General features: G+C 32.6%; 3 protein-coding genes across 4 annotated transcripts; all 3 read left to right on the top strand.

Annotated features, from left to right (window-relative positions):
- Positions 1-156: 156 nt before the first annotated feature.
- LOC141706405 (uncharacterized) lies at positions 157-1,570 on the top strand. The gene is made up of 2 exons (XM_074509171.1): positions 157-205; positions 687-1,570. Exon 2 carries the CDS (start codon positions 698-700, stop codon positions 1,334-1,336), a length of 639 nt encoding a protein of 212 aa, XP_074365272.1. The 5' UTR covers positions 157-205; positions 687-697; the 3' UTR covers positions 1,337-1,570.
- Positions 1,571-3,316: 1,746 nt separating this feature from the next.
- LOC141708777 (uncharacterized) lies at positions 3,317-5,595 on the top strand. Its single transcript, XM_074512553.1, has 2 exons — positions 3,317-3,581; positions 4,913-5,595. Exon 2 carries the CDS (start codon positions 4,920-4,922, stop codon positions 5,358-5,360), a length of 441 nt encoding a protein of 146 aa, XP_074368654.1. The 5' UTR covers positions 3,317-3,581; positions 4,913-4,919; the 3' UTR covers positions 5,361-5,595.
- A 3,620-nt stretch (positions 5,596-9,215) lies between these two features.
- LOC141706404 (uncharacterized) lies at positions 9,216-11,233 on the top strand. Of its 2 annotated transcripts, none has more exons than XM_074509169.1 (2): positions 9,216-9,424; positions 10,644-11,232. In XM_074509169.1, the coding sequence occupies exon 2, from the start codon at positions 10,644-10,646 to the stop codon at positions 11,007-11,009; it is 366 nt and encodes a 121-aa protein (XP_074365270.1). In that variant the 5' UTR covers positions 9,216-9,424; the 3' UTR covers positions 11,010-11,232. The 2 variants fall into 2 exon arrangements, with proteins under 2 accessions (XP_074365270.1, XP_074365271.1); XM_074509170.1 differs by lacking the exon at positions 9,216-9,424 and adding an exon at positions 10,223-10,418 and having other exon boundaries at positions 10,644-11,233.
- The last annotated feature ends 4,613 nt before the right edge of the window (positions 11,234-15,846 follow it).

The raw sequence follows: 15,846 nt of genomic DNA, 5'->3' as shown, positions 1-15,846 counted from the left end.
AAAGCATGTGAAAATAACTTTTTATATAGAATTGGGAGAGGATTTCGGATTTAATTCAAACAAACTTTTGACTTGAAGTCAAAATAACTTTTATATTGGACTCCACAAGTCCCCAGGCCGAACGGGCTCTTAAACTTCTAACCTACATAAATATCCCCAACACCTTCAGTTCACAGCAAAAGCCCCTGCCCTGCCTTTGCCAAAGGTGAGTTTTATTTCTGTCTTCATTTGATCCAACTGTTTTGTTCTTGCATTATTTTACAGACTCTAGATTATACATTCATGTCTCTAATTTTAGATTTTTGTTGTTAATTAAGCCTTATACTTTTTTTACCTTATTGATAGTTTGCAAAATGGTCATACCCTGTTGTGTTTCTTATAATTGTGTTCAGTGTTCAGAAAATGCTTTACCAATTTCAATGTCAAATCTGTTAACATCAAAGTGGCCGCGTGTAAATCAAAGCTTAATTGTTTACACAGTTACGCTGAAAAATGATTTTGTACCTTTTTAGCCCTTATGTGCCTTGTTAATATGTCTAATAGGTAATTGTAAGCAGCAAATATTGTTTTAAAGATTATATAATCTTGTATTTTAGATTGTTCTCAGTTACTACACTAGGCATTATCATATTCTACTTGTGGTATTCATGTAAAAAAGCCTGATATTTATGGAATGGTGGATACAGAATTTATTCAAATGGGAGATTCGGATTTTGATTCTTATGGAATCTGTGACTCTTATGATTCTCCTGGTGACTGTGATTCTGATTCTTATTGGTTCTGTAATTCTTCTATTGGTGACTGTGATTCTGATCGTGATTGTAATTCTAATAGTGTCAATTACTCCCAGTCCAACAAAGGTCAAAATTATTTAGATATTGAATCTTCTAGTGACCGTAGTACCAATTACTCAAAGTACAAAGATGGTGAAAAATATTCAGAAGATGAATCTTATAGTGATTGTGGTACCACTTATTCAAATTTCAATGACACTCAAGAATATCCAAATGATGAATCAGAATATTCAGATGGTGAATCTTATGATGGTCGTGGTACCACTTACTCAAACGAAAGTCAAGAATATTCAGATAATGAATCTTATGAAGAATATTCAGATGATGAATCTTACCATGAGTACGGAGAGTCCAAGGCCAAAAGTGGAGAATATTGGGATGCTATTGGTGACTACAAGATCACCTACTTGAGGTCCAAGGCAACAACAGGTGGAAATTGGGCGAGTGTGCATGAACAGACTTCCCAACTAAAGAACGAGGACAAACAGAGTGGGAGCTACGAGCGCTTCGCTGAACCCTTTGTGGATACCGCAAGTAATTAGGCCAAATCATACCTGGTGGTTAAAAAGTAAAGTAATTTCAATCTTAATTTCTAGCTTTAGAAATCTACTACTAGGACATACAATCTAGCTTCTAATGGTTGTACTCTTGTTGGTGGTTTTAATTTCCGTTCCTAAGATTTAGATTGTAATCTTCCTATTAATCTTTGAGACTTGGCTTCAAACTCATTTTCTTCCGTTTCTGCCTATCTGTTCTCAATAGAGCGAGCAATCGGGTTCGGGTTGTGTTATTTACTTTCGTGTCGTGTAATTTCGTGTACGTAAACATGAAACTCATATCTGACCCGAATTAATTTCATGTACTCATATGTGAAACCCATATCCGATTCGAATCGTGTCGTTTACTTTCCGTGTACTTTTCGTGTATATTAAATAAAAAAATTAATATAATATATATATTACAATTTCGGTTCGGTTCGGTTTGGTCCAAGAAAAAATGATAATTCGGTTTTTCGGCCTATTCGGTTCTGTCCGGTTTTGGACCGAACCGACCGAATGCTCAGCCCTAGTGTTTCGTGTTCGTATACATTCGTGTTTCGTGTACCAAAAATTAAAACTCATATTCATATTTTTCGTGTCGTATTCTTGTGTCGTGTACCAAATTGCCCAAATTACCCGCTCTACTTCTTAATATGCTGCTGCCGATAACATTACATTACATTATTTACATCACGGAGTTACTGTCCACAAATCCAGGTAGAAATATTTTTTTACTCGGAATTAAAACACTAGGCATTCTTTTATGATAAAGGGACGAATATTAAAATAACGGATTTACAATTTTTAAACAAGTCGAATAAGTAATTTGAAGTGATAATTTCGATAGTACAAAAAATAAATTCGGAAAATAATTTTCTCATGGATAATTCGAACTACAGAGCAATTTTATTTAGCTGTAACACTTGGCTCTTCATTCTCCGATTCATATTAATAAAATTTGGTAGTAGCATTTTTTTCTAAAAGCAAATTATTTACAGGGTTAATTATTTAGTTGGTCATCAAAGTCAATCTAATATATCATGTTAGTCCTTGAATTGAAAAAGGTCATATGATATTCACTAAAGTCAGCGATTTATCAATTTTCATTGATATTTAACAGAATCAATCGTTCTCATTTCCTCGCCTTCAAAACTGGGTTCATGACTGCTAAATCCCTGAACTTCTGCTAGTCAAATGCTACTTAAAATTTAACATATTAGTAGCATTTTTCGTTGTTAAATATCGAAGAAAATTGACAATATTACTAATTTTAATCTCGTTTGCAGTTCACTAACTAACTCGATACAATAAATTGATTTCAGTGACTTCAAATAGCAATTCGAATTTAAATATGTTTACAATAGATGATGGTATTTAAATTATTTTTAATAAATCATATTCTACAATGAAAATTAATTTAAACTTAAAAATATTTATATATTATATATAATGTTATATTTATTAATAATTTTTTTAATTAATATATATATATATTATTTATTTATATTAAATATTATTATCGTGTATCGGGATAAGAAAATTCTAATTTCCGAAATCTTCCCGATCCCCAAATCTTTTTTAAATATTTTTACATTTTTCGTCCAACACGTAAAAATTTCCCAAATTCCCGCGCGGGACGGGTCCCGTGACAGACATTCCTAATGCTGTACTCCAGAGTTTGAAAATGGAGAGAAGAGAAGAGAAGAGAAATGATAATTTTGAAATTTTCCTTCCGAGGCGTACTCCCGAGTTTTTTGGTGAGAGAAGAGAAATGATCAGGAGAGAAAATTCATTATAATTTTTCCCCCCAAAATTTTCTTCCAAAAAATGGGCAGATTTGGAAAGATCCTCTCACATTATCTTCTTCTTTTTTATCACTTTCTCTCTTTTTTTACACAAACTTGGGAGTACACGACGGATCTGTTTTCTTCTATTATTTCTTTTCTCTTCTCTTCTCCTCCATTTCTTCTCTTCTCTCCCGGAAAATATCGGGAGCACAGCGTAAAGGGAGGAAGTTGAAGCGTACACTAGAAGTCTGGTTAATTATTGTACGGTAAAAATCTTTTGAATGAAACTAGGCCCCAAAAGATCTCCACTTACCGTGATTTTAGTGCAGTAATTTGTTTTAATCCAACGATTGATATCAACTTATCTTACACTACCTTCAGTCACTCCCTTTATAAATACACCTTCATATTTCACAGTACAAGGTCTGACTCTCTTTTCATACCCCAATTTTTCATCAAATGTAAGTTTCATTCGCCACATTAATCTCTATATTCTGCTCATTTTTTTTATATTCTAGTTAAATTTGTTTTTTATTTATTTTGTTCTATTTATCTCTCTGTTGCTGTGTTGTTCATGTATTTAATTGATCTGTTCTTTTTGTACTTTTTTTACTGTACACTTGTGGATCATATTATGTTAAGCTCAATTTCTTATTTATATAGTTGTGAGTGTTCATGTTATCATACATTGTTTTAGTATTTGTTTGTAATATTATCACCCTCGTGATCTGTAATGTTTTTATTAATGCAAAATTGTTCATATGCTTAGTTTCTAAAGTTTTATAGTTTAATTTTATTTTCGATAGTTTCTCGTAAATTAATTTCGAGTGCTAAAATGAATATTAGGTTATTTTAATTTGTCGTTTTCAGTATTTAAAATGCGGAGATTTTTTTTTAGTTGAGCGTTTGATAATGTATGTGACTAGTTGGGATTCTGTTGTCTCGTGATGATCTAACTGTTCTGCTTTTGTAATTTTTTCATCGTAATATGATATTATGTGGTCTCTGGTTATAGATTTATGGCTCTATTTCGAGATCATGTTTTCATGACCTTGATTTCCTATACATATGTATTTTATTCACCGTGTTCGTATTATGAGCTAATACTGAAGTTGAAAGTTGAAATACTGGCTATCAGGATCCGTCGTAAAGTGCTAAGAAATAGTCGCAATCTTAATATAGATAAATGATTCTGTCCTGGTTTGTTTGTTTAACAATATGTTATGGATATTTTTGGTTTAGTGTACATGTATTGTGGTGATATTGGCTTGTGTCAAGATCTGCAATATAGTCGTACAAATTGGCATAATAAATGCATAAGATTGGCCTGGTTTGTTTCTTTGGTAGTGTCTCAGTTTGCGTAATGTTAGTTTCATACATATAATGTTATTAATAGGGTAGTTTTGATATTCTCCCTTATTTTGTACAGATTGATTAGTGTACCTTTGATATTAATAGGGCTTGGGAGCTATGAGTTTTTCAAGGACCTGGTGTATGTTATACATGTCTAATAAGGTTGTATTTGGTGTCTAATACACTGGTTAGAGTAAATGCTGAAAAGCACTCAAAATCGAATCTAAATTTCATGTGCATACTGCTTTGCTTGCACATTAGCTACTATTTTTTGTATGTTTTCAATTTGGCTAATAGGTAATTTTGATTGATCGAAAGCAGTTTTTTGGTTTGCAGAGGAGTAAATTATCATCTTTTGGATTGTATATTAGTTACTTTATACATTTTGTCTGCGGTGTCCATGTGCAAAGTTTAATAGTTATGCTCTTGGCCGATACAGAGTTCAAATGGCAGGAATGTATTCAGATTCGGATGATGAAGATTGTGCTGTTGGTTACATAGGTACCATTTACTCAGTGCCCAACACGAAAAGCGGAGGGCATTCAGGCTATGGCACCAGTTACTCAAAGTCCATGACGCTGAGTGGTGGGAGTCAGGTGAATGTGCATCAGCAGACATACCGTGCTAAGAATGAGGACAAACAGAGCGGGAGCTATGAGCGTTTCACTGCCAAGGACAAGGCTGTCTCTGGTGAACCCTTTGTGGATAGGTCTGGGAATCGAGGTTACAAGGATGAGCACACCAAATCTGCTACCTACAAAGTCGGTGACAAAAGCGGCTATACTGAGTACTACCGCGAGGAGAGGGTGAAGCATGTCGAATTCGATAAAAGCAGCAGCAGCAACAAGAAAGCAGTTGGGTACTACCCAAAATACAACAGGTATTAGGTTTTACCATCTATCCTCCATTGGCATGTAGCCTGGAGGTTATCTATGTTTTGATCTTGAATTTAAGCTTTAGTATCAGGAACTACTTATCTAGTTTGGTAATGCTGGTACTTCTGTTGATGGTTTAAGTTCTGTATGAAGTATTCTATTAGGATATTACTATGGATTTGGTTTGAGGCTTGGTTTGAAAATCACTTACTTTCTTTGTATCTAATCACTTGATTGCTGTTGTGGACTCGACCGTAGAACTGCGAGAGCAGATAACGTTAAGATGACTTAGAAAAGGAGTTGGTGGTGCTAACTACTGAGTTCCAGGCTTTCTTTTCTGGCCTTATCTGGAGTTGCATAGTGAAAGTGAATACATCCATGTTTATAATCTCAAACGTTGTCATTAGTTTACAAGATAAATGGTTTAATTTCAGGGATCATTTGCTTAAAAATAATGGTGCAATGTAAGAGTGTTCAGTTTAAATAATTTTGGTTCATTAATAATTAAATCATAGCTATTTCTTTTATTGCTAGGTTGAATAAGCTAACTTAACATTACCATATTCGATATTATCTATTTGAAAGCATTCGGTCTGTCACTAAAAACATTTTCTGACACGTTTGTAAATGTACACTTTTAATTATTAATTTCGTATTAGTATCAAATATAAAAACTTCATTATATTAAAGTATACATAAATACAAATTCAACAAAATCATTAATTATTATGTTTAATTTTATAAATTAGACGTAAATTAGTAGTCAATCGCTTAACATGAAGGATAAAAAAATCAAAATGGAAGAAATATTTTAGGACGGAGGGAGCAGTAAAAAAACTGTTACTCCTTCCCTACCACTAATTTTGTCATCATTTCTCAACTTTATTTGTCACAAAAAGTTTGTACAAGTTCAATAATTAAAGTTTGATTGACAAAATTTCAGAATATATAATTTCAAATTTTCATCAAATATTTAGTGTAGGCATGAATTATGAAGCCCCTAGGCCAAATTTAACTAGCAATTTTGAACTCGAGGACCAGCCATAGATTGTGCAGATGACATAGCCCATAGAACAGTGTTTTCAAATTTCACGGACGCAGAGTACATTTCATTCTCACGACTCACTAGTCACTACTCACTAGCATTGAATGCGGAGTGCTGACTCAGCAAAAACATTCATCTATTAAAAAAATATAATCTATAATTAAAAATTAAAAATTGACATATAAATAATATGAAAATCGTAATTTATAAATTATTTAGGTGTTTAAATAATTTTATTTATAAGTAGTAAATTAGTAAACTTATAAATGATTTACGCGTTTGGTTAATTTTACCTATAATTTGAATTTGATGATGTGTTTGGTGAATAATAATTTATAAGTTATCATTTTTCTAAAAATTAATCAAAAACCAAATAAAATAATTTATTTTATGAATATAAAATTTCAAAGAAAAATTTCATAACAAAAATATTGAATATAAATTTAAAAAATAAATAAAAATAAAAAACGAATTTAGAGGATGAGAAGCCGCTAGGATTTTAGTATATAAGGATACGAGAGAAATGAAAACTGAGATGAATTATTCTGAAACGGGGACTAAAATGGGAAAGTATCACTGGACCACTTTCAAATTTTCGTTATATTTGTGGCTATGTGACCATTATGTTCAGGCTACCAAATGGTCCACCTAAGTTCGTAATGGGCTTGTGGCCCAAGAATGATCATTTTTTTTGAAAGCTAAAACAGGCTGACTTAACGATTTTTAAACTAGATGAAAATTTAGTATTTGTATTTGTATTCTTAGTACATAACACGAAAATACATAAACACTAAAGTACATAAAGTACATGATCGAGATTTAGTGTCGATTTTGTGTTTTCACTTCAAATACACAACATGACACGAAAAATATGACATATTATATATTATAACTAAATATTAATATTTATAATGTATATATGTATATATATAATAGATATATGCATAATTATTTTTGAAATAATTACTTAATTTTACAATATATATATAAGTGTGATATATATATTATATTTCGCAAAAAAATTACGTACAAATCTTACATTATTTTAATTAATATTAATATTTAATTTTATACGAAAAATACGACACAAAATGACATGAAACTAAAATACACGAACCCCAAATATGTTGGTTTTGTATTTGAACTTCACGTACACAAAATACCAAAATACACAATATGAAAATATACGACACGGACGAATTGTCACGTCTACTACTATATTTAATAAATATACTCTTAAAATTATCCATTCTAATTCATAAAAATTTAGTATATATAAAAATTATAATACTTGGTCAATAAATTTTATATCTTATAATAACGCAAACAAAAATCACTATCCTTATAATATTAAGAGTTAATTGCACTTTGTAGCCCCCACCTTTCATTTAAAATCAAAACAGTATATCTACTTTGTAAAATACAGTTTGCAACCCCTAATTTTCAATATCAACTACAACATGCATCCCTAACGATTATAAAATTGAAATTGAGATGTTAATATTAATAACTAAAATTTTAAATTAATTAAAATATTTATTTTAATGATTTTTTTACATGAAAATAATTATAACAATTTTCTATTAGTAATACACTAAATTATTCATAATGCTAAATACTTAAAATATATTTATTAAGCAAAATATATGTTTATATATATAATCATAAAGTTTCTAAATATATCTATATTTTAAAATTTTAAAAATTATATTGAGTAATTAAATAATTGACATTAATATTATTTTTATAATTTGAAATTCTAAATTTTAGTTTAATTAAAAATTATTATTTAAATATTTTTCTGAATTTCAATTATACCCTCCACAATATAAATATTTTTTAACAAAATGGTTAAAGGGATGCATATTGTATTTGATGTCTAAAATTAGGGGTTGCAAACTGCATTTTTGAAAGTAAGTATATAGTTTTGTTATTCAATGAAAGGTAGGAGTTACAAAATGGAATTAACTCTATAATTTATTACTATATCTCCATATTTTCCTATCAACGTTGAATAATTTGTCGCAGCTAGTTCCTTTTTTTGTTGGAATATTTATAAAAATAAATTCAAAGATTGAATGATAATCAAATTCGGAATGATAAGCAACCATTTGTTAATAAATTAATCTTTCTTCGAAATCGAACCATCTTCCGCTCTTCCCGGGCTATTGGTAGCGTATGAAAGACCAAGTCTGTTTAATTACTGTACAGTGAAAAATCTTTTGGCAAAAAATTAGAGACACCAAGTCTGTTTAATTACTGCACGGTAAAAAAAATCTTTTGGCAGAAAATGACATGGAAGTATCTTTCACGAAATATACGTACCTCTGTTCTACAAATTATCAATTTTATCGGTTAATTACCCGATTAATTGTTTCTATACGTTCAGTCGATTTGATTTTATAATTCAATTAATCAGTACATTTTTTTCTTAAATCAATATATATAATTTAATAAATTATTTATATTTATATTTTATTAAACATATTTAATTAATATTTCGATCAATCCGTTTAATTATAGATTATGAATTAATGGCCAAAAATAATACGAATCTACAATACGGATTTCCGCTTCTTAGTTCAACTCAACTTCCCATAAAGTTCACCATCACCCGAATCTTCTATTTACCGCGGAAGTATTTAGTAGTTACCTTGCTCGGATAAGGTTAAAAATGTAGATGACAGCAGTTAAAAACAACATCTTTCGATCGAACGGTTGTCATTAAATCATCTAACTCATGCAGTCATGCTTATCTCACTCCCTCGATAAATAACAACCCACTTCCCCACACACACATTTACGGGAGAAGTAATGTTAGGGGCACAAAAGATTGTACAAAAATTTGTTATAAAATGAGGCTGATGTGGGGGTCCATTTTCATATAACCAATAAAACCCTTACACGTGACATTTTGTAATTTTTTTAGGAACCAATTTGGTATCTCTCGCATTTTCCTTTACAACGGTCCTTTTTCACACTTCACAGCAAAAGCCCTAGCTAGCATCTCTTGTTATTTTCTTCATCAAATGTGAGTTTTATATACAAGTATTTTTTTTAATTTTCTGCTTTTATATATGCACATTGTTGTTATTTATCTGTATATTTTGTTCTATTTGTCTCACTGTAACGTGTTAATCACTTAATCATGTCTTCATAAACTGTTCTATTTTTTATTTTTTTACTGTACAGTTGTAGCTTCGTTTTATGTTCACCTTGATTTGAAATGTATAAATGTATGCGTGTGTATGTTTATGTATGTATTATAGTTGGTTTGTTCATATGTATTGTTGATTTTGGCTTCTAATATGACTATCATGATCTGCTTTGTACATGGAGAGAGAGAGAGGGAGAGAGGGAGGGAGAGAGAGAGAAAGAGAGATGCAACATTGTCATGTTCTTGATGTATGTATAATTATTTTTAGTACTAGTGTATACATTTTCAGCCTGATTTTATCTTTCGATTAGTTTGGTTTCTCGATATTTTAGCTTTTTACAAAATTTAGATGCTGAAGTTTGAAGTCATATTACTTTTTATACTGTGGCCTAGAAATTAATTTTGAGCATTAGATCTAGTTTAGATGCTTGCACGGCTTTGAATAGCGAGCTTTGTTAGTGTTGATGTATTTTTTACGAGGTCTAGTATGAAATGAAAATTACGTGCTCTGTGTTTGACAGATCGTTGTTAAGCTTGATACATTTTGGTACATTTTGGTTGCGGACTTTTGTAGTGTTCACATTTTGTGTTGATATTATCCTTTAATGCGACAATCGTGATCTGCATCATAGTGTTACAAAATGGTGATAATAGATGAATCAGATTTGATCGTGATTATGTTTCCTTGATAGTCTGTTTACGTGTTGCATTAGCTGTTATATAGGCCTTATCAATGTAATAAAATATCTGGTCAGTTTGGTTTTCTTGTGGCGTTGAGTTATGAGCCTATCGTGCTTTTCTACATCGCTATTGCCTTCTCTTCTGTTTAGATAACAATGGGGAGACTACACGTATTGTTTAAGGCCAAGTATGATTGACGCTTAATTACTTGTAGTTATGGTTAACTATGAACTTATACTTCTCTGCTTGCCCTTGTAACTGTTGTTGTGTATCATGGATTTGGCTAGTAGGTAGGTTGAATTGTTCAAAATCAACCACTTATTTGAAGATGAATTGATTATAAACTAGTCTCTGCATTCTGTCTGCGTTGTTTATAAGAAATGTCTAATAGTTATGCTCTTGGTGGATGTAGATGGCAGAAGAATACGCTCTTGGTGACTATGGTACCGGTTACTCAAAGTCCATGGCCAAAAACAGTGTAAACCAGGTGAACGTGCATCAGCAGACATACCGTGCTAAGAATGAGGACAAGCAGAGTGGGAGCTATGAGCGTTTCACTGGTAAGGACAAGGCAGTGTGTGGCGAACCGTTTGTGGATAGGTCTGGAAATCGTGGCTACAAGAATGAGCACACCACTTCTGCTACCTACAAAGTTGGTGATAAAAGCGGCTACACTGAGTACTACCATGAGGACAGGGTGAAGCATGTTGCCTTTGATAAGAGCAGCAACAGCAACAACAAAGGTGTTGGGTACTACTCAAAATACAACAAGTATTAAGTTTCGGCAGTCATCCTCCTTTGGCATGTAGCCTGGAGGTTTTCTACTGTTTTCTGTTTCGATTTCTAGCTTAAGTAATCTACCACTTTGAACTAGTTTTAGCTTCTTAAGATGGTACTCTTGTTGGTTTAAATTTGTGGATCAGAGATTTCGATTGTGAATTTACCTATCGTTTTGGTTTGAGATTACCTTGCATTTACTTTCTCATCGTCTGTCCCTCTATCTGTCTGAATCTGCTGTTGATGTTAATAGTTTTTGATCATTGGTTGGGGATTTTTAAGTGTTTCTTGCAGGCATATTCTTATTTTCTGTTCGTCTTATTAATAAAAATTGAAGATCCTTTCTACATGTTATCAGTTCTGCTAAAGTTACTGGACTTGAGTTCTATAGTCTTGGTAGAATCCTTGTTTTCATAAAAAAAAGCAGCAGAATGCTCTGCAGTCTGCATCGTGCTATATTGCTTCTTGTTAGTTAAAATTTGAAGAACCTGCGGGTTAATTTATATTTAGTATTTACCCATGGAGATAGTTGTTATATCCCTCGTGAAGTACTAGGAAGTAGGAACCAGGTATTTAGTTTCTGATAATGGTATTCATGTTGGTGGTATAATTTGTTTATCCGAGATTTCAACTGTGATTTACTATTGATTTGGTTTGAGTATGGCTTTCTTTATCATGTTGATCTTCATTGGAGTCTATAAGAAATCGGCTATGGCTATTTAGAGTGTTCCATCCACGTACGAGTATTAATAAGGATATATTGTTTGATCCTTCATCAAATCATCTCGTGTTAGTTCTTCACCCTTTAACAAATTCCTTCTGTTCTATTCTTGCTGTCTATGTAAGAATTACCTACATTCGTATATTAAGGCTAGAGATGCACAAAGGCCCACCGGGGCAGGACTTTGATCGGGCCTTAAAAAGCCCGGGCTTTGATCGAGTCGGGTTTTTCGGGCTTTGACTTTGACCGGGCCGGGTCGGGCTTTCCGGTAATGTCAAAACCCATTTGGGCCCTCGAGGCGGGCCTAATCGGGCTTTTTTTCGGGCCGGGTCGGATTAGGCTTGACTTTTTTCTAATTTAATTCGGATCTAGTATTATTAGAGATTCCGAAGAATACATGTGTTAGTAATTAGATTATCGTAAAAATGTATTAGTTTACATGGAATATTTTAGAAAAACATTACTTCGTTGAAAACATTTAAGTTCGGTAAAAAATAAACATGTTTATATAATATATTTTATCATTGTTATGATAACAATGATAACAATGATATCATTGTTATGATAACAATGATATCCAAATATTCATGACAATGATATCCAAATATATATAGTGTACTTATTATATTTTCTTTCATTATTTATGCAACGAAGTATATAAATAATATTATTAATCACAAATATGTAAATATATATATATATATATTTAAAGTATTATTTATATTTATAGTAAATGTGAATTTATAAATATATAAGAAAATATATTAGAATAATCAGATTATAACCGGGTCTTTTCGGGTTTTTAATCGGGTCGGGCCGAAGCCCGGGCTTTTAACCGGGCCGGGCCGAGGATTATTCGGAAACCAAGTTCCATTCGTATCAGCTCCGATTCACTGCTAGACTACCCCGATTGGACGCGAATGCAATTTCATAAATCGAAAAAACGGGCCGCCTCAATTTTTGCTCCAGACCTCGTGTACTACCCCCTACGAGGATTATTCGAAAACATAGTTCCATTCGTTTCAGCTCCGATTCACTCCAGGACGACCCCGAAGGACGCGGATGCAATTTCATAAATCCATAGGGACAATTTATGAAAAGAAATAAAAAAAAACGGGCCACCTCAATTTTTGCTCCAGACCTCGTGTACTACCCCCTACGAGGATTATTCGGAAACCGGGTTCCATTCGTTTCAGCTCCGATTCACTCCCGGACGATCCCGAAGGACGCGGATGCAATTTCATAAATATATAGGGACAAATTATGAAAAGAAATCGAAAAAACGGGTCACCTCAATTTTTGCTCCAGACCTCGTGTACTACCCCCTACGAGGATTATTCGGAAATAGAGTTCCATTCGTTTCAGCTCCGATTCACTCCCGGACGACCCCGAATGGACGCGAATGAAATTTCATTAATCCATAGGGACAAATTATGAAAACAAATCGAAAAAATGGGCCGCCTCAATTTTTGCTCCAGACCTCGTGTACTACCCTTACGGGTCGGGCCGAAGCCCGGGCTTTTAACCGGGCCTGGCCGGGCCGGGCCGAAGCCCGGGCTTTTAACCGGGCCGGGCCGGGCCGGACTTTGCCTAAAAATATAGGGCCCGTCGAGGCCCGAAGCCCGGGCCGGGCTTGACCGGGCTTTGACCGGATCGGGCCGGACCAGATTTTCGGGCCCGGACTTTTTGTGCATCTCTAATCAAGGCACAGTTCACAAATGTACTTGCAATTTACATTATAAATTCTCACTTCCTGATGTTTTGAATAGCTTGTGATTAGTTGTCCCGAGTAGAACACCAAACTAATTAAACTTTTTTTTTTGACAAAACTAATTATGTGCGTGTAATACATATTAATTTTATTAGATCAGTTCCCGGGCAGATGTCCGGTTATATTTTAGTTAATTTCTGAAAATTATTTTAAAATAACTTACTTTGAGTATATCAATACAATATTTTTAAAATATAATAATGAGAATTGAATAAAATTTATAAATTTTAAAATTTTAAAAATAATATTATCCAAACTAAAAATATTGATCATCAACTTTTTATTAAATATAAAAATATTATATATTTGTATAAATAAAATTAATTTTGAATCACTACAAGAAATTTCATTATTACCAACGACATATTTTGTTGGTAAGTTAACAAAATCTGTTGGTAAAAACGTTTCCTAACGGATTGCCCACTAAACTGTAGCGTTAGAGAAAACGTCGTTGGGAAGCACCTTCCTAACCGATTTAGCTGTCCGTAACTAAGTTAGCAACAGAATAGTAACAGACTAATAACACTTATAAAGTAATCAAAAAACACCACCCTACCAACATAATATTTGGTTGGCAATTCTAATAACAAACTGCTAACAGAAAATTTGTTGTTACATTTGGTAACAAAATACTATCGGAATTTTGACAACTGAACCCTTTTACCATCCTCAATTTTGTTCTGAATTCTTTGCCGGGAAATCTCTTGTTAATCAATTGGGAGACCTTGCTAATAATCATAATTTCTAATATGATATTCGCACAATATTTTGCCCTCAAAATATTCAACTCCATTTATAATTACAACTCACAGTAAGGTAAAATGAAAGATTCAAAAAAATTAAGATATTTTACAGTCAATCAAAAATAACTTTACAAACATTAATCTAACACCAAAAATTACATACAACACTCTCAATATATAAAATCTTACAAAACTTAGGACTTCCTCAAAAGATACTCATATTTTATACAAAATTGGTTCAACCATTTGATACTGGTACCTGATAATAACAACATGAGTACTCAATGCATTCCGAGTTTCAATCTTTGTTTCTGATGTCACAAAACCAAACCCAACTGGCATTTGTGCTCTTTCATCCGGTGTAAGTGTAGCTGCAACAATATTTAGTTACTAGTCATATATAAAACCTGAAACTACAGTTACAATCAATATATTTGTAGTCATAGATGATTACCTTCTGTAACTGAATCAAATGGTGAGAACAACTTCTTTAATTCTTGATTTGTGTTGTAAAATGACGCCCAACAAAAATATGTCAATATTTTTAACTTGTGTGTGTGCAAAGGTGATAAGGAGGGGGACAAAAAATGAGGAAGATGAAATTGCCGATAAATAGCTCGGAACTTAATCGATTCGCCAGTAGAACTCAAACCCCTACTTGGGAATACAGAAATTGAACTGGCTGCATAGTGTTGAGGTGGGAGAGAAGATGCGAGAGAAAGAAAATGAACAAGGGTGTGCACCGTAATTGATTTTATAGTTGTGATATAATTATTGGGTTTGACATATATATATGGTAAAATTTTACAAGAGATTAGTAACAAAAATACGCACGACCCGATCTAGAATCGCTACAGATTAGTAACAGAATAAATGTAACCGATCTACAATTATGGAAAAACAGATAACCGATCTATAATTATCAACCGATTACTAACCGAATACAAGTTGGACATGTGGAACTGACAACGAACAATGTGGTTAGTATAGAGTTAGTAATCTGTTAGTAAATTATTGTTATTCTATTAGTATTCTGTAGTTAAATATCTGTTGCCAATTTTTTAGTAATTCTGTTATAACTTTTGGTCTAGCCAACGGAAAATTTCGTTGGCAACTTTTCATTAGTAACCCGTTACGAAACCGTTGATGTTATATCGACTTTTCAAAAGTTTGCAATTGGTCGGCAATCCGTTGGTAATTGCTCACGGATAGATTTCCGTCAACAACTTTTGTTGGTAAAAATGAGATTTCTTCTAGTGATAAAATTAGTGAAGGAAGTGGAATTGTTGAAATTACTAATTTAAGAAAATAAAAATGAGGAAGAAAGACAATGAGAAATGAGTAAAAGAGAGAATAAGTGGAGGTAATAAATGAAATAAGAGAGAGAGAGAGAGATTTGAATGAAATAAATTAAATGCGAAGAGGATTGTCAATGGATGATGACATCATCAAATTAATCAGGGTTTGACACGTAGGATTTAATGATGTAAATTCTTAAAGGAGAGTTTGACACATAAGTAATGATGATGTCAATCGTAGTTTGTTTCAGTATAATGTAGATTATTGAAGGGTACTTTATATTCAAGCCCGACCTCTAAAAAGT

Source organism: Apium graveolens, chromosome 2 (assembly GCF_009905375.1).
Source record: "Apium graveolens cultivar Ventura chromosome 2, ASM990537v1, whole genome shotgun sequence".
NCBI lineage: Eukaryota > Viridiplantae > Streptophyta > Magnoliopsida > Apiales > Apiaceae > Apium > Apium graveolens.
This window is presented reverse-complemented; position numbering and strand designations above follow the sequence as displayed.

Bases quoted from the DNA above. Each gene is read 5' to 3' on its own strand.
- LOC141706405 (XM_074509171.1), top strand. From the start codon at position 698: ATGGGAGATTCGGATTTTGATTCTTATGGAATCTGTGACTCTTATGAT.
- LOC141708777 (XM_074512553.1), top strand. From the start codon at position 4,920: ATGGCAGGAATGTATTCAGATTCGGATGATGAAGATTGTGCTGTTGGT.
- LOC141706404 (XM_074509170.1), top strand. From the start codon at position 10,644: ATGGCAGAAGAATACGCTCTTGGTGACTATGGTACCGGTTACTCAAAG.